The 24,345-nt window shown below is 39.6% G+C and overlaps 4 protein-coding genes and 1 long non-coding RNA gene across 10 annotated transcripts; 2 read left to right on the top strand and 3 right to left on the bottom strand.

Annotated features, from left to right (window-relative positions):
- Window positions 1-2,774: 2,774 nt before the first annotated feature.
- Window positions 2,775-5,885, top strand: LOC135677129 (transcription factor PHYTOCHROME INTERACTING FACTOR-LIKE 13-like). Of its 3 annotated transcripts, XM_065189080.1 has the most exons (9): window positions 2,775-2,991; window positions 3,513-3,617; window positions 3,715-4,312; window positions 4,381-4,479; window positions 4,550-4,615; window positions 4,994-5,059; window positions 5,141-5,404; window positions 5,478-5,562; window positions 5,686-5,885. In XM_065189080.1, the coding sequence occupies exons 2-9, from the start codon at window positions 3,526-3,528 to the stop codon at window positions 5,688-5,690; spliced, it is 1,275 nt and encodes a 424-aa protein (XP_065045152.1). In that variant the 5' UTR covers window positions 2,775-2,991; window positions 3,513-3,525; the 3' UTR covers window positions 5,691-5,885. The 3 variants fall into 3 exon arrangements, with proteins under 3 accessions (XP_065045152.1, XP_065045150.1, XP_065045151.1); XM_065189078.1 differs by lacking the exon at window positions 5,686-5,885 and having other exon boundaries at window positions 5,478-5,610; XM_065189079.1 differs by lacking the exons at window positions 2,775-2,991; window positions 5,686-5,885 and adding an exon at window positions 3,162-3,419 and having other exon boundaries at window positions 5,478-5,610.
- On the bottom strand, window positions 4,904-10,394 carry LOC135585653 (uncharacterized). 2 transcript variants are annotated; one of them, XM_065189077.1, is made up of 2 exons: window positions 8,940-10,394; window positions 4,904-8,639 (listed from the first exon to the last, which is right to left on the bottom strand). In XM_065189077.1, the coding sequence occupies exon 1, from the start codon at window positions 10,351-10,353 to the stop codon at window positions 8,956-8,958; it is 1,398 nt and encodes a 465-aa protein (XP_065045149.1). In that variant the 5' UTR covers window positions 10,354-10,394; the 3' UTR covers window positions 4,904-8,639; window positions 8,940-8,955. The 2 variants fall into 2 exon arrangements, with proteins under 2 accessions (XP_065045149.1, XP_065045148.1); XM_065189076.1 differs by having other exon boundaries at window positions 4,904-5,533.
- Window positions 10,395-15,496: 5,102 nt separating this feature from the next.
- Window positions 15,497-16,703, bottom strand: LOC135677128 (uncharacterized). Its single transcript, XR_010514545.1, has 2 exons — window positions 16,500-16,703; window positions 15,497-16,413 (listed from the first exon to the last, which is right to left on the bottom strand). It is a non-coding gene; the product is annotated as an uncharacterized LOC135677128 (long non-coding RNA).
- Window positions 15,539-18,621, top strand: LOC103989568 (NAC domain-containing protein 21/22). Its single transcript, XM_009408447.3, has 3 exons — window positions 15,539-15,929; window positions 17,117-17,388; window positions 18,094-18,621. Exons 1-3 carry the CDS (start codon window positions 15,743-15,745, stop codon window positions 18,529-18,531), a joined length of 897 nt encoding a protein of 298 aa, XP_009406722.2. The 5' UTR covers window positions 15,539-15,742; the 3' UTR covers window positions 18,532-18,621.
- Window positions 18,622-21,718: 3,097 nt separating this feature from the next.
- Window positions 21,719-24,203, bottom strand: LOC103989880 (protein LOL2-like). Of its 3 annotated transcripts, none has more exons than XR_010514544.1 (7): window positions 24,066-24,203; window positions 23,518-23,640; window positions 23,037-23,150; window positions 22,462-22,571; window positions 22,301-22,340; window positions 22,141-22,212; window positions 21,719-22,069 (listed from the first exon to the last, which is right to left on the bottom strand). XR_010514544.1 is itself a non-coding variant. In XM_065189075.1 (7 exons), the coding sequence occupies exons 3-7, from the start codon at window positions 23,107-23,109 to the stop codon at window positions 22,028-22,030; spliced, it is 375 nt and encodes a 124-aa protein (XP_065045147.1). In that variant the 5' UTR covers window positions 23,110-23,150; window positions 23,518-23,635; window positions 24,066-24,200; the 3' UTR covers window positions 21,719-22,027. The 3 variants fall into 3 exon arrangements, 1 of the variants encoding a protein (XP_065045147.1); XR_010514543.1 differs by having other exon boundaries at window positions 23,518-23,635; window positions 24,066-24,200; XM_065189075.1 differs by having other exon boundaries at window positions 22,301-22,378; window positions 23,518-23,635; window positions 24,066-24,200.
- Window positions 24,204-24,345: the final 142 nt, after the last annotated feature.

Raw genomic sequence — 24,345 nt, 5'->3', positions numbered from 1 at the left:
TGCACTCTGTCTCATCAAATGGCAAACAAAAAACCCTTAAAAAAACTACATATTTTGTGCTTAAAGATCATCTGTTACATATAGCAGTGGTCTCACATTCTGATAGTGGCATAATGAGAGTCATAAAAGATCAAAGTACTTAACACCCTAAGTTTTGTTCCCATCGTAAATCTCTTGTCAATGCCTGCATGCAGCCTATTCCTATTTTATTCAGAAGTGCATTACAATGCATTCAGAGAGGAAAAGGATTGGTGATTGGGCCTGAGATCGAACCTTTTAGCTCAGGTCCAGCCATCATCATCGCCCAAAGATGAACAAGATCATGCAGCTATTGCTTTCAGGTGTACTATTTTCTTTCTGTAGATAAGAAGCAGGATGCAGATTATTTGTATCTATATGAAACAGAGTAATGCACGATAGCTATTAAGTTGCTGCATGTGCAATAATTTGATATGGGTCCATCTTCCCTGTAGAGCCAGAATATAATCCAACAACGTAGTTGTTCAACCTACAGGCCAACTCTCTCTCTCTCTCTCTCTCTCTCTCTCTCTCTATATATATATATATATATATATATATATATAGAGAGAGAGAGAGAGAGAGAGAGAGAGAGACTTTTTCCAATGCCCATTTCATATCTATTGCTAATATGGCTTATAAGCAAAGCAATCTAAGATGCAAATTTGCATAAGATCCTGATTTATTCATTAACTTGCATTTGATTGCCTGCACAAATTAACCATGGAAGTGTGGATTAGAACAGTTTCTCAAAGCAGTCATAAATTGTCAGGTAATGATTAGTAAAGCTCATGATGAACTGAATGGAATAGATTTTGTTGGCTTGCATTTAATTCCCTGCAAAAACTAAGCATGGAAATATGGCTCAGAACAAATTAGCAGTCATAAATTATTAGGTAATGATTAGTAAAACTCATGATGAACTGAGTGGAGTACTCTGGCATCACTCAGGAATAGAATTTGTTGGTTTGAGTTGGGGACAGCAGCTTCTGATGCTGCACTTGATGGATTGATGCTGCTGCTGTTTTGGTAGGAAGTATGGGGAACATTACCACAAAGAAGAAGTGTGGTGCCTTTAACAGATGCATGCACCATGGCCAGTGTTACCTGCACAGATCCAAACCCACATGAGGAAGTTTATAGAGCCTCAAAAATATTCAATGAGAATAGTTCGAAACTTTAATGTAATGAGAACCACATCTTCTTGGCTGCCTTCTTCTCCACCAGTGCTGTGCCTCCAAAAAGAAGGAAGAGAGTGATTAGGAGAGGGAGGAAGAGGGAGTGAATCTTCCTGCTTGTCCAAAATAGCTGATGTAAAGGAAGTGAGGGAACAGTGTGTGGAATAAGGATTAGAGAGAGAGAGAGAGAGAGAGAGATGGAGTGAGTAAGATAGCTGACGTAAAGGAAGTGAGGGAATAGTATGTGAAATGAGTATTGGGAGGCACTTGTTTGATTAGTAGGAAAGTGTTCTGTCCTCCACTCTCCGACCAGCATTACTCCACCTCAAATTGTCAACTCAGATCTCCTCCGTATTTTCAACAAAACATAATAAATGTTGCATAGTAGAAGAGCATCAGCAAATAATAATAATAATAATGATAATATTTTACATTTTTTATAAAGTGAGAAATAGAAAGATGCAATATTTTAAACTTCCACCATTATTTAGAAAAGCCAGATAATAGAAGTCTCGATCGAATTCGATGAATAACAAATAATGCTTAAAAAATAGATAAATATTTTAAAAAAATTCTAGAAGCCTAATCTAATTTATTATAGAGTGCTAACAATAAAGAAAAAACCTTGATATTTAATTTTATATTTTTTAATATTTATTAAATAATAATTCGATCCGATGGATCGACGATCGAACGATTAGTTGGATTATAATAACTACACTCTTAATGTGCAACAGTTTTATTATATTTTATTATCAAGAAATGGTAGTGTTTCATATCTTTCTCTATTTCTTATTCGTTCACTTGTTTTATGCTTTCACCTCATCATCGTTTTTGTGGTTATCCTTACCATCAATGTAGCCGGTGCCGTCCATTTTATACCATGATCATGCCAATTCAATAGAGATAGTGATCATAGGATTTAGATTCATGGCATCTGACCTTCCCCCTCTTTAATGCTTATGAAATTGAGCAGTGGCAGATGCAATAAAATCATCACATTTATGTCTCCCATATATATATATATATATATATATATATATATATATATATATATTCTCATCTAAATTTTAAATTATATATCTTACAAATCCAAAATAATGCTTATGTGTCTCTATTAGCTAAACTGTAATTGATAATAATATCCTTCCGAAATATACTATAAGATTATTAAGGTTATATTAGATATTATATATCCTTTTAATATTATTTTTTACTTGTGTAAAGTGTTAAATTTATTATTATTATTATTATTACTCAGAATTCTATGATGATTTATTAAAATTTTTATCAACTAAGTTAACTAATATCTTCATCAATTAAACTTTGAATTAGAAAGACAATATAATTGCGTTACCTCAAAAGGTGGTATTTGACTCGAAATCTTATCGTGAAGACAAGACTCGCTGTCAGCAGTATAAATGTGATGAGATCTAATCATCTGCTTGATGTGAACTCCTAAGCTCGGACATTGAAGTGAGATGGAGATCTTGTTAACCAGCCAAGCTTTCACAGGTAGACCCACCCCGACATGCTTTGAAAACTGACATGACACTGTTGCAGAACAAGTGCAAACCTGGCCATGGCCAAAGTCCTCCATTAGAGATAGATAGAAGCTATGGATAGCATTAACAGCATGAAAATGGCATGTCCTCCTTCCCCACCTTCCTAATCCAGCAGTGGTTAAAACCCTCACGGAATCAAGTTTCCAACCATCTCTGTAGCTGCCGGGGAGGGGAGGAGGTAGTGAAGTCTGTCTGCTTTCTTGTTCGAAGATTGTGGAGCTAAGGAGAAGGTTGGTTTTTGCTCAACACTTTCTGGTTTCCAGTCTTTGTTTTAGCTTTTCTTCTCGCTTGTCTTTTTCTCTGTATGGAAACTTTTTCTCTTGAAAAAGAAAAATAAAATAGATTTGAGCAAGAAGTTTGATTCAGATATGTCAGCTTCTTAATGTGATGTAACCCAGTTGGAATTGTTCTTTGTCTGTGTGTGTGTGTGTGTGTGTGTGTTTGTTGTGATCTAGCAAACATAGTATGAGTCTGTCTGAGACGACGGTAATTGAAGTAGTTTCAGTCTTTCTGAAATGTTCTTTCCCTTGCTCATGAGTTTGAGGCAAAGGATCTTTCTGTGGTTGTTCTGGATATCTTTGTTCTTCTTGACCATTTGATCTCTTATTACTGTTCTGCTTCTTTTCGAGCTTACCAGTTCTTGTTCTTGAAGGAACAGGTGAAACTGATGCGGTGCTCTTCTTATTATGGAGTCAAATGCCATACTTGAACTATAGGAATTCTGATATATAACTTTCTCTGATGATTGCAGTCCAAATCTAGCAATGAATCAATATGTTCCTGATTGGAATTTGGAAGATGACACCACAGATTTTGGAGGTATCCTCCCAATGGCAAATCAGAAGAATCCCATGGGGTTAGCATCATCCATTTTGTCTTTGTCCCCTTCCTCTCCTCTTAAATCCTATATATCCACTTACAGATCCGTGATCCCTTTTGTTCCAATCTTGCAGGCCAGACAGTGAGCTCGTAGAGCTGCTGTGGCGAGATGGGCATGTCGTCATGCATAGCCAGAGCCAGCACCACCCGCGAGCCTCTGCCGCCATTGCCAAGCTCAAACCAGAACAACAGCAACAACGGGAGCAGTCTCTTGGGAGATCCATCAGCTCGATTCAAGACGATGCAACTGCGTCATGGTTTCCGAGTCCTCTCCATGATTCGCTAGAGAAGGAATTCTGCTCGGAGTTCTTCTCTGAGATGGCAGGCATCGATGGACTTGGCCCCAGTAACATGAGCACCATTGATAGATACATGGGCTTCGGTGATACCGGTGCGAGCGATGTCTTGACTGCTCCTAAAAAGTCCACTCTCCATCTCCGAGAGAACAACACGATGTCTTCAAGCATTTGTGAGAGCAATCGACTCCATGCACAGGGTGATGCTGCTGGTGTTGCAGGAGCAAGTGTGCCAAAGCATGCATTTGAAACTGCTCTCGCTTCATCATCAGGAGGTGCTTGTTTTAGTTTCAGAAGAACAGGAGATCAGGGTGGAAGTGGTCAGTGCCAGAAGAGGAAGCAAAGAGATGTGCAGGTTGCAGAATACCAAAGTGAGGTAATCCTCTCTTTTCCAACTGATTCCATTGGCATTAGACACAGTGAAAACTGAGACTGAGTTTGTAGGAGGCTGAGTTTGAGTCGGTCGAGGCGAAGAAGGCAGCTCAGGGATCGATATCGACTCGCAGAAGCCGTGCTGCTGAAGTTCACAATCTATCTGAGAGGGTAAGAATTGGTGAAGAACCACTGACATGAACTGAGCTCACTTTTAACCAGTAGGCATGATCTTATGCAGAGAAGAAGAGATAGAATAAATGAAAAGATGAAGGCACTGCAAGAGCTGATACCACATTGCAATAAGGTAATTTGTGCATCTGTTCTCACAATCAATGAAGAAAAATTCTAAATGTTTTCTGTGTTCTTAATACTATAGTTCATAGAATATAGACTGTAGGTATTGAAATTTTGAGGCAATTGAATACATGAAGCCGCCACATATCATAGCTTCTCAGATATGATCATACTTGAAGGCAATCATCATATTGCTGTTTTCCATATTGAAGGCATTTCCTGTGTGTGCCTGTGAACTTGAAGGCACGACATATCATACTTGAAGGCATCTTCATATCAAACATGTATAAATCATTCGAGAACTAACAGACAGTCCATTGCCAAATTCTCATAATGGTGAAATTTTCCAATATGAATTCTGATTATGTTGTACATTTAAAATTCTCAGACGGACAAAGCATCAATGCTGGATGAGGCAATTGAATACTTGAAGTCACTGCAACTGCAAGTTCAGGTTTGACAAAATGATGATGCCATGACACAGGACTTGTACACCAGTAATGTGATCTTTTGCATACTGTGATCCATGAAACAGATGATGTGGATGGGAGGTCGCATGGCGCAGATGATGCTTCCAGGTGCCCAACAATCTATGCCAGGCATGGCTGTGGGAGTTGGTCATGCTTGTGTTCCTTTGATGCATCATGCACTTCAATCTTCTACCCCCAACCAGACATTGTCTTCCACTTCTCCAGCCTTCCAAGCAGCAATGTTACGAAACCTGATGCAAAGTGCCCATTTGCAAGAATCGCATGCCTCCTCCTACCTTGGCCTTCACCATGTTCAGCCTCGCTTTCAGGCTTGTAGCTTCATCTTTACACCTCTTGATCTTTGTCTTTTTGCTGAAATAGCTTCAACATGACCGAATGCAGGCGATGAATCGATACACCTTTGGGTCTCAAATGTTGCAGCAGAATCACCCAACAGCCTGTGAGAACACCCACAAAAGTGGATCTGGTAAGATGGACATAACCTAATTATAATTGTCAAATCGAGGAAACATTTGTCCATGTTTAAACACAAGATATCTGGCTCCTACTACTCATGTCACCAAGGCTAATGTTTATTTTTATGCATCAGGTTGATCTTCAACTTCATATTTAGAACACCTGCTATAACCTTGATGCAGAGAATTTGGCTGTTCAAGAGTAAAGAGTGTAAAATTTCTCGGGAGCAACTCCTGCAAATTGCTCCCAAATAAAATTTCAAACCATTGGCTGAAGCCAGCATTTATTGTGTACATGTTGAAGGAAGGAGTAAATCTGATAAACTTTTGTTAAGCATCAGGTCTAGCTAATGCTTGGAATTGTATCAGTTGATCCTCTTGCGCAAAGATTAGACTTATGAATAACCTTGTTCTTGCTACAAAGAAATAACCCATCAATGTGATCATAACTTGGTTATTGTTGTGGTGAGCAAATATATAGGCACCATGGAGGATTCCTGCTGATTCTTATGTAATAGCACACCACATTCTTGCTTTGTATCCTTCATGTCCATATGACCATATTTGATTCCTTCTATGAAAATATCTTCTGATCAAGCTGCTGAGATTATTAGTATGTTAGTATGATCATTGTTACTTCTAGGGGCTCTTTGTTATCAAGTTGTTTTTGTTATTATGATCAGGTCATTGTTGCTTCTGAAAATGATTATGGTTATTATGATAATTGTTATCAGGTCTCAATCTTGCATAACTTTGTCCTGAGCCTATTTGGTTGTCTTACCATCTTGACACTAGAGAATTCCAATCAACAATAATAAAAGAGAGAGAGAGAGAGAGAGAGAGAGAGAGAGAGAGATCACTTCAGAAATAATACCATGCAGAGAACAAAAAGAAAGTCCAATTTGCTGGATACTGAAGAGAACATTGTGATAAAATCAAAGGATAGTGTATTTTGAAAATATGTTTACAAAACATTCAGCAAGGGTACATTTTATTTTTTGTCTAGCAATCATCTACAGCACCACTTTACTGAAGGCACAGTACCATTCTGGTTGTACATTCTAATAAATAGAACATTATCCTTATCTTGGTAGATCTCAGGAGTCCTCTTTTTCCCTTTAACTTTAAGAAAGCATTATCATATCTCAGCAGGCATTTCCTTTATAGTAGGTTAGCTTTTCAGGGCTGGAAGTGTCTGCTGTGAAGAAGAGGGGGGAAAAAGAAAGGAAAAAAGAATAAACATATGAACTCCCAGCATGATCAAGTGATCACCTCATGCTGGATTGATTCTGGCCTTCTCTGGATAATCCATATATATCATTATCTGTGAAACTCTACCTTACCTATATAAGATTCCCCCTCCCATCACTTTCCTATTTATGCAAGGACAGGAACCCTATATAATGCATCTGGTCACCTCTGCTTTGAGGATAATGCAACTTGTTAGTCCTGATGCCAAAATGGTGAAAGATGCCTCAGGACAATGAATCAGAATCATGCAGCAGATGCCTTTGGGGAGAAGGGCAGAGATGGTGAGGAGGTTCCACCAAGGACCCCACCAAAATGTACTTAACAAAAGCCTCTCAGCAAAACCCCATTTCTTGACTGTGCCTGTGGACAGCTCTGATTGACCTTTGTCTCTTTTATCTGAGTGGAAAGCTTAAAGGAGACTGATGGCAATGCTAGGCCATATTCGGAACACGGCCACTGCTCAGAGCTTCTCTCTCTCAAATCTCCATCCACTAACTAGATCCAATGTGGTAATTAGTCAGAGTCGTATCTTTCTTATTTGGTTATCAACATGTTACTTCCAGACTCGATATGTTTCGATCTACCTTCAAAATTTGATGAAGAGAGTGTCATGCAACCCGTTATTCCTATCGTTGAATATTTACAGAGAGTTCAGCTGTTGAGGTACAGCTTCTACATAGTATTTAGCAGGCTGAAGAATATCTTGGGAGTCTGATGTGGTGTTTGTTTAAGCAGGATATGGTGTTTAATGTTTCAATCATCATTTGAAGTCATAAAACCCTAAACTTTAAACCCTATTCATCAGCCCGCCTTCGGTCTTAGAGTTTTTTGGACCATACAAAAAAATATTGACATTTCTAATGCCAACTTCAGCCCACAATGCTTAAGTCCAAATTCGACTCCGAACATGATCCACATAGTTCAAGCTAGAGCCATATAAGTCAATTTCTATTGCATAAAATATGACATGACTTTGTGCAAAGAAGGTTGCCCAAAAAATTGAAATAAATTATTCAATTCTTAGGAGATGAAGTTAAATATAAGACTTTCTGATTTAAATTTCAGGAGATGAAGAGAAATAGTGGTGAGTTCAACATGGCAATGCCACCTTTAGCACTTACAACCAATTAATCCAGTGTCTTAAATCACATTTGGCAATTAATGTATACAGTCTTACTTTATAATATAACACAATCATTTTGTTATTTAAATTATAAAGGAACAGCATTGAGATATAACATATGGACAATCCAATGTAAGAGAAGAATGAAGAGAGTAGTTTGGAGAGACTGAATCCAATATAACATATGGACAGTTATTTTGCAATAAAAAGAAAAATATATGCTGTATATTGGCAGAAACATTCAAATTAACTCCTTTTTAACGATTGTTTTATGAACATCGAAAAAAAAACATTATCTTAGCTTTAGGAAATCAAAATGGTTGACGAGGGAATCTTTGGGCACAGAAGCAAGCGCAGGTCTCTGAAAAGCCTGCTTTTCAGGTGCACCGCAAAAGCACTCGCTACAAATCCCAAGGAGACCCACCATACCATCGATTCAATCCATTTTGACTCGGTCCAGAAGCAGTTGCACGCCACTGCTTCTTCGCCCAATCCGTCCATTGGATGAGGTTTCTTGGAGTTTGGGATCAGAGGAGTCGGAGGGGGAGGCGAGATGTGGTGGAAAACGAGGGGAATGGACACCACACAGCACAATGGAACGTGGAGCAGCATCACATGGAAGCAGTCGCGCTGCAGTCGCAAGAAGGACGCCGGCAGCAGCGAGAGCGGTGGCATGTGATTGGAGATCAGGGACTGGGCCATGTCGGGCCCCGTCTGTGCTCAAACCGCAGAGGAGGGGGCAGGTGAGATTGGACAATCACGAAACGGACAGCAAAATGATCTTTTGCCGTCAGAGATGAAGCCAAAGAAGCGAAATAGATTAATACACATCAAATTTTACGAGGAAAAGCTTTCTAAGGGACGGGACAAAAAGAAACCAAAAGCGAATCCAAGAACGCGAGTCCTCGATCAAAGCGTCAAAGAACAACAGATGAGCAATTATACAGAGATAATTTTGTACCTTTGCAGTAGAATTTTCATTTTAGCTTTAAAAAACGTTTTTTGATGTGTTACCTCAAGTTGATTCTCTTCAGGCCTTTTCCTTGTCGATAATCTTGCTTCTGTTGCCGCCGCTGTGGAGATTCCACCTCGCGGTAGAGGCGTCCCTATCTTTCTTGTGGGGGGAGAAGAGCTGGGCCAAGCCGAAGACCGACCCGGGTTTGGACGTGCAGATCCGAAGCGAGCCGACCGGGAGCACGTTGAGGACCGGGGCGACACGGACGTTGGCCGAGTACGATCGCTCGATCGCCCGATACGGCTTCCCCCGGTGCTGATGGTGGTGGTGCCAGGTGCTTCGGCCGTGGAAGCTGCCCGGACTGCTCGAACTCCGCTCCAGCCCCTGGAACACCACCTTCCCCGATGCGTTCATCCGCGGGCTGTCCACCGACGCCCCCCTCGGCGGCGCCAGCTCCGCCCCACGCCGGGGCGGGCTCCGCCCAGTCCTCGCCGCCTGGTGACCTTCCGCAGTGGCGACCCTAGGCCGGGCGAGCCGCGCCCGGTGTGGAACCCGACTGAGCGAGATCGACCGTTGGGCCGGCTTCTCCGCGTCAAGTGAGAGCCGTGGAAGCTCGTCGTGATCGGCGCCCGAGGAGGAGGACGAGGAAGAGAGGGAACGGCGAGAGGAGATGGACACCGGCTCCAAGTCCGACTCTCGGAGGAGCGGGATGGCGAGGGAGGCGTCCGCGGCGGAGTGCTTCGACAGGCGGTGGAGGAGATGGCGGAGCGATCTGGTATTGTGGTTCACACTCTTGGAAGTAAGCGTCGCCGCCTTTTGGGCCTCCGGCTTAGGGTTTTGCTGCGTCTTGAAGCCAAGTAGCTCTCTCCAACGGCTCGAGCACCTCGGCGCCTTGGGCGACTGCGCGCAGGACTCCAATCCGAGGACCTCCGCCACCCGACGAGGCCTCTCCGCCTCGGGCGATCGTATCCCGTCGGCCGGCTCCGCTTGGTGCCGCTTTGCCGCGATCTGAAGCGGAACCAATTTGCCATCGGAGAAAAGCTCATCGGCGGGCAGCATGGTGACGGGATCGTCGGGACGGAACTCGAAGTCGGGGAGATCCACGCCCGGCTCATTCGGATCGGGCCTCTCCGTCACAACAGCGGCGGACGAGACCAGGGCACCGAGATCAGAGTCCCCAACATCGAGGCCCGAAGGGGCGGCGCCGCCGTCGGCGAGGTCGCGACTGAAGGAGATCCTGGGACTGAGCCAGCCGTAGCCAGGGCACGCCGGGGCGAAATCGAGGAAGGGGGAGTCCGGCGCCAGCGCAGCGTTGTTGACGCAAGCGGAGGCCATCATCGGGCATCCAACGACGAGGGTTTCCGGCGAGGCCCGGTGGCGGACACGGGCACCGCAACGAAGAGGCGCTGCGTCGTGGCGATCGAGGGTGGCCGAAGGTGTGAAACGTTTCGTATAAAAAGGCGCCCTTTTCATGGATAAGTACGAATGCCACGAAACTGATCGAAACCCTTTGACTATCCACCCATCGTTCTACCCGTCTAGCAGACGAACAACCCGGACCCACAAACGGGTCCACTTGTGCTTCCAGCGAGAGACAAGTGTGGGTTACCACGACGATAATTCAACATTTCTTTTTTGTGTTCAATAAACTCACAATCCAAGCAATCAGGGAATCATACGAGTGGTTCAAATCCGAACCCAATCGACGGGGATCGAGTTGGAATCGGAAGAAGCATCCATCGATTTAGATGATGCCATGTATTCAATTATTTAGGACAGTCACGTGCCACTCACGAGATCGACTTATCCCAAAAATGTCATGTCAATTTCCATTCAATGCGATCCATTAATATTTTCCCTTGGGACGGTGATGGCATTAATACTCATTATTATTGGCAATGTCGCATACTCATGTTTTAGTTTCTGTCAGTTAAAGTCTCGATTTGCTAATTCCCGAACAAATTGGCTAAATCTGATACGATCATATTTATAATCTAAATAAATTATCAACATGATGTCCCATACAAATATTATATATATATATATATATGTATATATGTATATGTATATATATGTATATATGTATATGTTATATATATATATATATATATGTATATATATACATACATATATACTTTTATATATGTATATATGTATATATGTATATATGTATATGTATATATATGTATATATATGAATGTATATATATACATACACATATACTTTTTTATCATCCGATCGTTCGTTTTCATATATTATCCTATCCAACGGTCTAGATTATAGCGATCACATTGTGGTTAGCTTAATCGTGATCAGTGATACGTGGCACTCAGAACTGTCGATCTACCGCTCCGAATCACGAGGCGGTAGCGACCATCCTGGCAGCGTCCATCATCCGATGGAGAATGAAATGACTCTTTTGTCCGCTCCATTCGAATTGCATCGCAAATCGTGTACGAGTATATCAGTAATATAATGTGATCTTTATGAGTTGTCCAAAATTTCCTCATATTTATTATGAGTACCACAAGAGAGCATTTTCTTGATAAAATCAGATTACCCATTAAATTAGGAGCTTACTATTTAGTATTTTTTTTTTTATAATCGACAATCTTTTACTATTTATAATTCTTTTAAAAAATTAATAAATAATATTTTATTATTTATCATCTTTTAATTATAATTATATATATTTTTTCCTTCCGTACATCTTTTACAATTCGCCTACATACCATGTCATACCTTTATCGATGTTATACGTCGTCATTTATTGTCTTTAACTCATGTATTTTGTCGATTATTACTCTCAGCTCATATTACCTGTCAATTGTCACCCTCAACTTGTGCTCATTAGAGATCGTTACCCTTAGGCTACGATCTCTCATCTGACACTTTGATCTCGTTTATCACTTCTTCTTATTATCACTTTAATAGATGGAGGATGAGGATGAGTAAGAAAAGAAATGAGAATATTTATGGAAGGATAATTTAAAAATATTAATTTTTTTTAAAAAATAAGATGGTAAATAGTAAAGAGATATTATAAATAGTAATCTTCTTAAATTATAATCAATTATTTGAAGATTGATTATATAAATTGATAAAAATAAAAGCCATAATCAATGTTCTAATATTAATTTCAATTTCCTAATAGGAACCATCTACCTATTCATTAGAAGTTGGAGAGTTCGAAAGATGAATTTTTAGTGATGAGTTGAGCCAATAAATTCTGGAGATTAAATCTTGATAATTAAAGGATAAATACATAGTTTTTGCCCAACATACTGTACACAAGAAAATTAGAATATGCGAACCAATTTGGGATAAAGAGAGTGCAGCGAAGAGCACAAATGGTGGGAAGAGAGAGCAGTCGTCGGAGCAGATAAAGCTGCAGATCTCACTGCTGTTGCCGCATTTTTCATGTTGATGCTGCAGGCAAATCGACAATGGCACCATCGTGCGCTGACAACTTCTCCATTCTCCACACCCGGAAAGACTAAAGGTCTCAGAAACGAGGAGTGTCTTGTGGCCGCGGAGGAGCCTGCACCGGCATGACCCTCCCCACTGCGCCAAAAGTTGGAGGCAAGCAGCAAGCACTTAGCTGCATCGGGCAAAAAGATCGAAGCAGGCAATCACTCATCTTTATCCCCCTCACCACTCTCATCCATGAATCTGCCAACTGCCAACAGCGACAAAAGCCAAAAGGACAAGAATGGGCCAACTTCAGCTTTGCACTGCAGCCATGGAGGACAAGAATGTGATGAGAACAAAAGGTGAGTTGGATCATCTTCGGCCTTTGGTCTTCCTTTTTTTTCTCTGGATTTTTAGCTCTCCATATATGCGCATAAAATCTTCGATGGTTAATGCAGGATTAATGTTGATACTGCACAATGATATCTTATGTGATGCATTGGTCAGCCAATTTGCACGCCTCGTATATCTTGACCACTTGAATGAAGGTGGAACAAGATATCATCATTGGTTCAGAAAGACATATGGATGGAACAAGCAACCAAGAAAATTATTGAGGCACTTGCAAGTTTGGATCCACAACATTACAAGGAAGCTCAGAAAGCAAATTGGGTATCACAGCTACTAGTACTCCAGCTTGCATCATCCATGAAGCCACCCAAAGTTTTGTGGAAGGCAACTTGATTGATGTTGTTCCAAGAGATCAATGATTATTGCAGTTAGAAATAATCTATCATGTTCAATAATACAATAATTGTAATATGTTTTTTTGTCAATTATTTCAATTACAATCTCCTTATCATCTGACTTTTAGCAAAGCCTGAACCACACAAGAATGTTCATTCTTGATGGTTTCATTAATTAGTATCATGGGATTCTGAAACTTCAAAATGCTGCACTACAGCAAACTTCAAGATTTCAATCTCTGATGGTCTCATAGATTGTAATTGTGTGATTCTGAACATCCAATGCCATTCCTATCATGGCACAAGAAAGTAATGCCTCCCTGATTTGCTTTTCTGGTAATCATTGAGGTCTGCTGTGTTGGATTTGCATGGCTTACTCAGACAAACAGCACCATGAGGTTGATATCCATTGTTGCTGACTGCTGTGATGAGTTTGTCTAATGCTAAATAAATGCATTGGGAAATAGAACATAAACTTTTTTTTTGTTTCTAGTGTCAAGGTTTTCTTGATGTCCTCATGCAGAAGATTTGTGATCTACCACCATGATTGTGTAGTCGTTATAGCCATCAATGCTGTCTGCTCCAATTTTCTCAATGAGAAAGCTTTGATGGATACATTCTTTAAATCATCTTGCTTGATTTGGCAGACCACCTGCTCCAACCCTTCCTTTGAATCTTGGAATTTGATGACTGATTTTTATATAGATATTTGTGGTATGAACACAATGGAATCAGTTCATCTGCAGATACTAATGTCACATTGAAATAAAAAAAGAACTATTGAGAAATTGGTTGTGTATTTGTCTTACTCAAATTGGAAACTGTGATCCACCATCAGGGTTCTTCAGATCAAGCATTTGAAGTCACAGCTTGGTGGGTTTGGTAAAGCTAAAGGCATAATAATATCATTTGACAGACACAAGTAAATGGCAGAAGTTAAAATGTAATATTAAGAACTTGATGATGACATATGATACCACAAAGAGATCCATCAATAAATATGCTGAAATTAATAGGCCAAAACTTGATTAGTTAGTTCATACCAATAGTCAATATCCAAAAAAGTGTTAGAGGGAAAATTGAGTTGATTTAGAAGATTAGAAGAGTTTATTATAGTTGACTTGTACTTAAATATTTTGATTCAGAAATTCAGATTCATCAAGTTAGTAGGTTCTCTTGGATAGCAACAAACAGTGAAAATTAAAAGTGATTTATCTGAGAAAATGAAAATTTATGGAAAGGTGGTGGTAAGTGAGAAGCTGTATTCTCTAATGGCTGATGACAGGTGACCAAGAACATAAACTTCTGTCATTGGTTACATGCATCATGTGTTGCCTTCTGAGTGCTCTGCTTATGAGCTGCATCAGACTAATCTTGACTGTCCCAATAGTGGTTTTGACATGATAAAGAGTCTTTTTGATGGATTGGCCACACTACCTTCTCAACCAATGGAGATATCAGAGGGATGGCAGAAAGGAGAAGGCTGTGGCTGTGGGCACTATTATTCTAACATATCAAGTTCTCTTTTCACCTCAAACCTTCTCTCTTGGTCATCTGAAGGAGGCAGCCTGCTGAGTTTTGGGGTCTTCTCATCACTTTTTTCACTGAAAGACTCTGCATTCAAGCTGATCTCAACCAGCTGATACAGAAACCTCTGTTCTTGCTGTCTTCCATGTTGATACTGGTCATAACTGCTGTAAACACTGTTGTTTTTGTCTTCCAAGTTGATGATACTGGTTATAAATGCAGTCATCTGATCAGCTACAGACACTGTTCTTCTTGTCTTCCAAGTTTGTACCTTTTCTAATTACAAACATCTGATCAAAACAAGATGATACAGAAACTGTTCTTTTTGTCTTCCAAGTTAATGAATACTAGCTCGAACTGCATTCACCTGCTCATAATCAAATCATGACTTGTTGGAAATGGCTTTGCTGAATCTTGAAACTGTTGATTTCATTGTCATCAGTCCTGAAACTGGTTAACAAGAATTAGGTTTGATGACAGCAGCCTTCCATTCACCATAACCACAAGCATCAAACCCCCTGAGCAAACTGTTGAGCTACATCTGCTGTCTCAGCTAAATGAGGAAGTGACTACCAGGGAACATCCAAATGCCAGCATCAGCCATGGCATCTATCATCTTCCATTGGATGACAGCACTACTGGCATGTGTTATGATAGCGAAGTCAAACAAATGAAGACACTAATGCAAGATTTTTTTTTCCTGTAGGGAAAGCTGGATGTCACTTCTTTTGGGTTTCTGATTTGTAATGTACTTAGAACATTGTCAGTATGTGTTTGACACTCACACTGCAAATTGCCCATTCAACCTGTTTTGGCTTATGAGAGATATCATGAGATGTCATCTGAAATGGTACTGTGGCTCATGTTCAACTTAGTGGCAAGAATGCAACTCTGTTAATATCCATATAAAAAGAGTTTCTATGCAATGAATCAACAAATAAACTACATTAGATTAAGGAATAATCAATCCCCATGTCACCATCAAGTGGGGAAGATGGAAGAAGAAAAGTATGTGACATTGTTCATTCCCTTCCCTATGGATGAAACACCAAACCATCCCATGCTAACTCCCCTACAAAAGTTGACTTAGTGGCCTCATTAATACACAACACCTACTCCACTTAGTTTTAATATACTCCATCATTCTACTCGGTGGTTTGCCACTCATCAACACCACCATGAGCATGTTGAGCATGGTGGAGGCAGAGCTGCCTCCGGGCTTCAGGTTCCACCCGAGGGACGACGAGCTCATCTGCGATTACCTCGCGGTGAAGCTCGCCGGAGACGGCGGCCGCGGTAGCTTCCATGGCAGTGCTGTGATGGTGGATGTTGATCTCAACAAGTGCGAACCATGGGATCTTCCTGGTAAGATCAATTGCATGCCTTGAGCACCATGTTTGATCTGGTTCTGATGGCACTGGTGTAGCATGTTGTTCTATGTTGTCTTCACATGAACTAGCTGCTGGTATTCCTCTCTCTCTCTCTCTCTCTCTCTATCCCCTCTTCGTTGCTGTCTTTGCACTCCCCTTGGAATGAAACTCTTGGTTCTGATCTGGAAGCACAGTTTGATCCTTCAGAAGGCATTCTGCAAACTTCATGTTTGAGAACTCGAGAACACTTACCTTTAAGTTCACATGATATCAGAATTCACAAAGACACAGCACAGTCTCGGGTTCCAATCCTCTTTTGAGGTCTATCATGTCTTCCGTTCAATCTCCATGCTTGTCCTATCTGGCCTTCCCATCAAAGGAAATTATTCTTGTACCAAACTTCACCACTTTGGACCTGTTCATGTGTTCTGTTCCTTCATGATTGACTGCCAACCCTTTTAATGGAGTATTCCTTCTACCTGAAACGAATCAAAACCTAAAAGGAGGAAAAGAGAGAAGAAACTTAACACCTAAGAAACGAGAAGGAATCAAGAAATATGCTTACCTAAAATTATATATGCTGCATGCATATCTGCTGTTACTATGAACCAAACTGAAGACCTTGATTTGAATCACAAAACACATGTTTCAACCTAAAGGAATGCTTTTTGGAGATGTTGATGGATTCCAAATTGGAGATCTCAATTCAAGAGAGAAGAATGATCTCAATCTCTCATGAACCACACAAGTGTCGGCACCTCCATGGTCTCGAACCTTTGGTGCCAATCCGTCTAACATTCAATCAAAGAGAGGAGATAAAGAGATCGACGCTGACAACTCTTTGGTATCGTGAGAGGTGCAACGTCCATGTGCTAATCCACCAAGCATGCACACCATGATGAGCAATCTCCATCATGGAGTTAGGTCCATTGCTGATGTTACAGAAACCATGGAAACAAGTTCATCTCTCATTCACATCCAATTATATCTTGTTTCTCTACCAAAGTCGTATCAGTGTCCTGATCCAGTGCTTTCCAGGACAAAGTGCAATTTCTTGTCGAGATATCATTGATCAGGATTGCCATTGACACTGATGGTGAATTCATAGAATCAGCAACTTGTATCAGAGTGACTTGCATCCATTCTTTTAATGCAACCAAACTGTTTCTTGTGGATGATCAGCTACTGCATGTGTTGGGGGAAAGGAGTGGTACTTCTTCAGCCATCGAGATCGGAAATACGCAACCGGGCAGCGGACCAACAGGGCCACCGTGTCAGGCTACTGGAAGGCCACCGGGAAGGACAGGCCGGTGGCCCGAAAGGGGTTGCTGGTTGGGATGAGGAAGACTTTGGTGTTCCATCAAGGAAGAGCTCCCAAGGGGAAGAAGACAGATTGGGTGATGCATGAATACCGCATGGAAGGATCTGATGCCACTCCAAAATCACCCTTCAAGGTAGTGTCATGCTCTCAAGTCCTTTATATCCTCACTTTGCTGCGGTGACCAGATTACCTTCTCTTCTGCAAACATGACTCTTTTGTTTTGTGATACCTGTGTGGTCATGTTGCTTATAGTCCTCAAAAGAGCTGCAAAGAGATGTTAGGCTTACAATAAATCTCTGTTGAAGATCTCAATTAGACTGATACTGCATATACTATACTACATAAACTATCAAGAAGAGGCATTGTGAGAACAGTGGGATGAATCAGAACAAAGAGCAACACTAAGTTCTTATGAACAAGTAGCAGATGCATGTAGTTTATGAAAGATTATTAGAGTTGAAGGACAAGTTAGTTCAGTGATTTAACAGAATAAAGCTTTTTCTTATTTGTCTCTCCTAATGCTTGTCATTTTCCTTCCATGGGATATGACACTTTAAACTTCTTCAAGTAATCACTACATTATTATCTGAAAAGAAAAAAAAAAATATGTATATATATCTAACACAGTTTCATGACTTGAATTCATAAGTTGCTATAATAAATTGTTCACAACATGTTACATAAATCATTTCTGTTTAATCTTTAATATACTATCTGAATGCTAGGTGGTCACCACAACCAACTCAACTGCTATAATAATTAATTGAAATCACTCATCTTGTTTCTGCAAGTCCTTTCATCATAAAAACTGTGACACTTCATTTTTCTGTGCATTCAGGAAGATTGGGTCCTTTGCAGAGTCCTCTACAAGAGCAGAAGGATCTCCACCAAGCCAACCATGGAGACAAGCCATGATGACTCAGGCTCCCAATCTCTCCCAGCCCTCATGGACAACTACATCACCTTTGACCAAACCCCACTCAACTTGGAGGGGTTTGAGCAGGTGCCCTGCTTCTCCAGCCCAACACCACACCTGCCCTCAGTGGAAAGGGGAATGCCTCTAACAAAATGCTTGATTCAAAGAGGTGGCTTGCCTGAGTTGAGCGCTGGATTGAACCAGCTCACTGGTGACAGAAAGGTCTCAAGAACAATTCTGAACCACCTTGCCAAGGTTGAGGGTGATCCAAAGAGAGAGATGGTGCCAAATTTAGCTGAAGGGGGTCTGGGGGGTTACTTAACACACAGTGGTCTGCCATCAACTTGGAACCCTTCTTGAGGGTTGGTGAGGTTGGTGAGCAACTAGAAAAGATACCTCCTACCTGTAGTCACTCAAATAAAGAAGCCAACATATATGTTTGGTTGTACACATGAGGTGTGATGATTAAATATTTTCTTAGGCATTGCATAAGTTCCTTCTTCCTAAAATGATTAGATATTTCTTCTGGTGGATAAGCTTGAAACAGCACTTAAATAAAAGAAAATGTAAGCAAGAAAAGTAAGGTTGATGGTCAATGGCAAAAGAAAATATATGGAGGTTAATGGGAAGGCATCAAGGTCTTCATTTCATCTCAAAGACCAAAATTAAGTAAAGGACATGAAAAAAGAGGCCTATCCAAAGAAAGTGAAGGGACTAAAAAATAGTAAGGTCTATACAGTTAACATGATCAAAATCTTATATTTGTGAAACTAAGTATAATTTGACAATTATAATGCACTGCAACAAAATATTGTGCTATAATCAACCAGTTACTAAGATTCTAGGTTTCCATTTTTCTTCAGAAAAATATAGGAACTACCACTTTATGTTTTCTTAGGATTTATCCTACATAAGTTCATTGCATATGTACTTTTATAACTTTAGCCTTTTTTAGGGTTTACTAGGTTGATCCTGATGATCTTCAAGAAGATGAGGATCTATATATATATATATATATATATATATATATTCTAATGCAACATAATATCAAAATTTTTGAGGGAAAGAATACAACCCCCCCAAGTTCCAACCAAAGCAACATAAATTAAGCTTATAAAGCAAAAGTTATCTTAATCTAACAACATCATCTAAATATTAACCTCATTATTGCACAACAGAACTGGTTCTGGTCATTGATTGTGCCTTGGAGCATTTTCCTATATGTTTGGTTGTATCAAGCATTGCTAAGTTCTGAGATTGTAAGCATTATGATTGTTTCATATCATAGTATAATACAGCTCAAATACTTCTAACAAGGAACATCAGCAAGAAATTGCAATCATCTGCTGCCAGCACATAATAGATTATCATTGGACCCTTTTCATTATTATATTTCTTAATTAGATATTTAAGATCAGGGTATGATCTCAGACCAGATATGCTGACATAAAAACCACAGATCAGAAGGTCTTACTCAATTGGTTCACCCCATCTTCCTCAACAATCTATTTGTTTGTAGTTATGTACATTTGCTGCACAACCAACCACAAGCTCAGGTTTAGGTTAATATATTGAAACAGATGACATCAAATCCTACTTCCCTTATTTTAATGGACTGAGATTACTGAAAGCAACTGAAGGCCAACCTCCAAGCTGTGGACCTTTTCTGTAGAAAAATAAAATAAGTACCACAAATAACATTTAAAACACTTTCAAAGTTCAACACTGTTCACGTATCATGTTAAAAGAAGATAGATTATGCAGTTCTTTAATGTAGTGATGACCAAGCAAACTATCAGCCAAACTGCTTCCATCAAAGCAGATGAAAGTACCAACCATTGAAGGAAATTTCATAGCTTTTATTCAGATTGATGGCAAGGTTGGTTTTCTTCTTTGAGACAATCCAACACACCTGATAGCATACTAATAACATTTCCAATCAAAGTGTGTCCCAATCCATCTTTAGATGCTGATGGTGAGCTGGAGGACAATAGTTTTGCTTCTCCCTCACCAATCAAAACAAAATTGATACTGATGTAACAGGAGACGATACAAACTGATTAGAAATGACATGTTGGCTATGAGCTGTATGTAACCTGGTTTGCTGAATTCTAATAGAGAGTGACAGTAGAAAGCCAGTTGATGATCCAAAAGCAGCACATGATGTGGGCCATGTGGAACTTGAACTACTGCCAAACTATCTAAAAGCTTAAGCCGATAGATGTAATAAAGACTGATTTAAATATTTCTTAACAATCTCAATCAAGTGTGGATAAGCTAAATGATATAAATGACTAAATCGGCCCAACACATGACAATCACATTAAAGAGAGAGAAAAATATATCATAAGCATAAAGCTCAAGCAATAAAAAGAAGGAAGAACTTGAAATTTTGATCACTGCTAAACCATGTGAAATCCTTCTTAAAGATGTGTTTAGTTCATTACATACCTTAACAGGGAAGACCACCATGGAAGCTGATATGCTTTAAATCTATCATCCATTGGAATCCACCATGGTTGCAGGTTGCTACTCTGCAACTGGTGAACAACATCACTTGCCCAAACATCCATGTCTGCAGGTCACTGTTCTTTAGAGAACATTTAGAATGATTTTAACAGACCAGACAACTTTGCTGATTGTTGTGGCAATTAGATACCATGAGTAGGTTATTAATAAAATGATTTGATCTAGAATCTTAAACTATCCAATAAAAAACAATGGGGTGATGGTTTTAGTATAAATGAACAACGATGAAATGTATGGCTCAGGAAGACCCAGTGCATAATGTTTCCACCAATTTTTGATATGGAAGAGTTAATATACTGAAACCTGATCAGCTATATCACAAAAAGAGAGCAATCTTACCATGACACCAAAGTTATCAGCTTTTATATTTTTTGTTCTTCTCCATCAATATACATACTAAGGGCCTCAACTAGTTTCATATTCTAATTGTAAAAACACTAGAATTGATATGCCATTTTGACTTTTCTATCTAAATAAAAATCCCCAAAATTACACAGGAAGCAAAACTATATACATTGAGCTTTCATCAATTTTACATGCCCATGAGAAGAAACATTCTCTGGCAGACTAAGGTCTGCATCCATCTGTTCCTCAAATCTAGTTGTAGTAAAACTGTTTTGTGCCTATTCCATGCTTCCTCAAGTTCTCTCAGTAAACAAATAATTAAATCACAGATACATTCTTCAGAATATGCCTTATCATGAAAATGATGCAAAGAGACTACAAAACAAAGTGATCCTGTAGGTCACAGATCTGGGGTCCATAAAAATTTTAATCTATTGAATATTAGGCAGCAAAACATGACCAGATGCAATCCAACTAATACAGTTCTCATATCAATTAAACATCACATCCTCTTTTCATAATTAGTGCTTTTGATGAATGATTGAACAGACATTTTGATGAGTTTTTCCTGAAACGGACCTGGGGCAATCAGTATATCCAGAACTGTTTCAAGAAAATCAAGGAGCCTTACTAAAATGAACTTGTGGTGCAATACAGTAGTAAACTATCCAAAGAAATGAAACTCTACAAAATTCCATTATCATGTCAACCAACAAAACAAATAAGCAATCATCAGGACGAGTATATTGTCTTATGTAATTTGACATTAATTGTGAGATCACTTGCTACTGCAGTAGCATATCTATCAGATGCAACAAATTTCCATGTGACACGGCACATTTACAAAAGTTAGAAAAAAAAAAAGAAAACAGGTCTTAGGCATTGTGTCCATCATTTGTTAAAAACCTGAGCTCCAGGAAGAAGAGACTTAATCTTCATTTAACTGGAATATCAACAAATTGATTCTAAAACTGGTCCATTGTCATTTTTTCCCGGTGGTAACTCCAACCACAACATTGCTCACCTGCATCATAGAAGAATTAAAATTATTAATAGAGTTTAAACTCCATAGACAATTAAGAAAATTGAGCTTACCAGTTTGCCATTTTCATTCACTGACATTGGGTTCTCAACAACTACGGTCATGTTTGAAGCTCGGGAAGATTGCTAAAAAAACCAAAAGAAAACATATAACATATAAATGAATAATGAAACAAATTGCACAACCAAAAGAGACTTGAGGAAGTGAACATACAACTGAAGTTGATGGAGGAACAGGGGTAGGTTCATTAGGCCTGTGAGCAACATGGTTTGGAAATCTCATATTATGCATCTTTATTAACAGAGAAGGTTAATAATTAATACAAAATAGTGAAAACTAAACCCAAAAGAACTATAGAAGGATTCAAATTATACCCCAGCATTTGTAATGCAGTTGCAAATTGCGCATTTGACACATGGTGCTCCATAAGGGTACAGCAGAATCGGATGACATTGGACACAGTTCAGATGAGCAACCTGATTTGCTGAAAATCAACCCAGGAACTTAAAAAACTAATTTAAGAGATTTAAATAAGAATTTCTCTTTTTATATTTTGCATCAGATATCAGAAAGTGTCAACAGTTCATATCCGTGGTATGCACTGGAATTATCCTAGAATCTTATCAGTACGATTATAGTTTCATAGAAAATGCAGCTTTGAAGTCAATATAAAAGGCAAGCAAGTAGTAACAGATTGTCAAGTTCTAAATGGATAGTATTATTCAATTGCTGACAAGATTTCTTTACTTTTATAGAAGAAATTATAGTCCACATCAATGTATGACAAAAAAAGCATGATGCAAGACTTATCCTAGAGCACATATGGACTCCACTGTAAGAAACAAGCATCGAAGAACCATTGTATGATCATCCTGAACTGACATTCAAAAAAATAGTCTACTTGTTCAGTAGCTTAATAAACAGTCATATAAAAGATACAAATGAATACCTGATCCTGTCATATTCATGGTGTCACAACAGGAACACCTTACACTTGTCGCACCATTTGCATACATCAACATTGTTCAGCAGCCTCTACATACAAGCTGAACAATCTTCATTCCTGCAAATTTCGTGATTTAAGCTTCCATAGGCAAATAGGTAGTTTATTAATAATATTGGTGATTTGAACCACCTAAGAGGCAGAGACCATCAGTAACACAACAACAACATCCAAGTGCAAGTAGCACTTGTAACGTTCATGGATAGTTGGATACAGATACAGAAGATCAAAGGAACACATTTTGATTATATAGAAGGTGAGCGACCCACAATGCACAGAGAAACACTTTAAAATGTTTATTGTTAAAATATGTATCTGATGCCCATATGGCTTATATTCAAAACCAAAAATAAATCATGCATGTCAGGAATTCACATCAGCAACATTTCACGATTATAACTAGGTTAGAATGATGTAAATGACGTACCTGGTCGAGGAGCTGCAGTCGTTGTGCCGCATATTGCACAACGCACGTCAGTGGCTCCCCTCGGGTAAACAAGGACATTCCTGCATAGTTGAATCGCATGCAGTCCAACAATCGATGGCTACACTTCACCATTCCAAACAAGAAGTCACTCAACCAAAAGTGTTCATTTTGCAATAAAAAAACCTATAGATTACAAACTTATATGGATCACTCATTCCATCAGTTGACAAAGCGTGGTTAAGTTAGGGTTCGTAACTACGAAAGAAGATACATTTTTCAGAAGAACAATGCACAAAAATAGATGCGAAAATCTTCCTCCCAACATTCCTCCTCTTCCTAAAACAACCAAACGGAGAATGGACGAGATAAAAGAGAAAAGAAGCCAATAGAACAGTAAGGCTGTCGGGTCCGAGGTCTAATACCAAATCCGACTGAATTGCGCTTAATTAAGCAGCATAAAACAAAGAAATACAAGAAAGATCCCCGAATTCTTCAAAAGACAGGAAGATTAAACAGAACCAAGACGGAGAAGGTGAATCATCGAATACCTGGACCCGAGGGGGAGATGTAGTTCCAAAGCGACCAGCAAAGCAATGCCGTCGTCGTCTTCGATCGGAGAAAAAGTAACGGGGAGTTCTTTGGGCGAGGGCTAACGTATGCGCGAAGTGGAACGTGATGGGTTTCCTTGAAGATACAGAGTCGATGCAGATTCATTTTCCTTCTCGTTAGAGAGAGAGAGAGGTACTGACGCAGGGGCAATTCAGAAATTATCGAAGAATGTAGGACGATTTTGGTGTATGTGAGAGAGAATAGTCTGTTGAAACAGGT

This window comes from Musa acuminata, chromosome BXJ1-6 (assembly GCF_036884655.1).
Source record: "Musa acuminata AAA Group cultivar baxijiao chromosome BXJ1-6, Cavendish_Baxijiao_AAA, whole genome shotgun sequence".
NCBI classification, from domain to species: domain Eukaryota; kingdom Viridiplantae; phylum Streptophyta; class Magnoliopsida; order Zingiberales; family Musaceae; genus Musa; species Musa acuminata.
The sequence above is the reverse complement of the archived record's forward strand: the minus strand, read 5'-3'. Positions and strand labels throughout refer to the sequence as shown.

What these genes read in the sequence shown, in the direction of transcription:
- LOC135677129 (XM_065189078.1), top strand. Translation starts at nt 3,526, where the DNA reads ATGAATCAATATGTTCCTGATTGGAATTTGGAAGATGACACCACAGAT. An exon ending in TGATACCACATTGCAATAAG is followed by an intron (nt 4,616 to 4,993) that starts GTAATTTGTGCA and finishes TAAAATTCTCAG; the next exon opens with ACGGACAAAGCATCAATGCT. An exon ending in ATGTTCAGCCTCGCTTTCAG is followed by an intron (nt 5,405 to 5,477) that starts GCTTGTAGCTTC and finishes GACCGAATGCAG; the next exon opens with GCGATGAATCGATACACCTT.
- LOC135585653 (XM_065189077.1), bottom strand. Translation starts at nt 10,353, where the DNA reads ATGAAAAGGGCGCCTTTTTATACGAAACGTTTCACACCTTCGGCCACC.
- LOC103989568 (XM_009408447.3), top strand. Translation starts at nt 15,743, where the DNA reads ATGAGCATGTTGAGCATGGTGGAGGCAGAGCTGCCTCCGGGCTTCAGG. An exon ending in CGAACCATGGGATCTTCCTG is followed by an intron (nt 15,930 to 17,116) that starts GTAAGATCAATT and finishes GTGGATGATCAG; the next exon opens with CTACTGCATGTGTTGGGGGA. An exon ending in CTCCAAAATCACCCTTCAAG is followed by an intron (nt 17,389 to 18,093) that starts GTAGTGTCATGC and finishes CTGTGCATTCAG; the next exon opens with GAAGATTGGGTCCTTTGCAG.
- LOC103989880 (XM_065189075.1), bottom strand. Translation starts at nt 23,109, where the DNA reads ATGTTGATGTATGCAAATGGTGCGACAAGTGTAAGGTGTTCCTGTTGT. An exon ending in ACTGCATTACAAATGCTGGG is followed by an intron (nt 22,379 to 22,461) that starts GTATAATTTGAA and finishes CTGTTAATAAAG; the next exon opens with ATGCATAATATGAGATTTCC. An exon ending in TGAATGAAAATGGCAAACTG is followed by an intron (nt 22,070 to 22,140) that starts GTAAGCTCAATT and finishes TCTATGATGCAG; the next exon opens with GTGAGCAATGTTGTGGTTGG.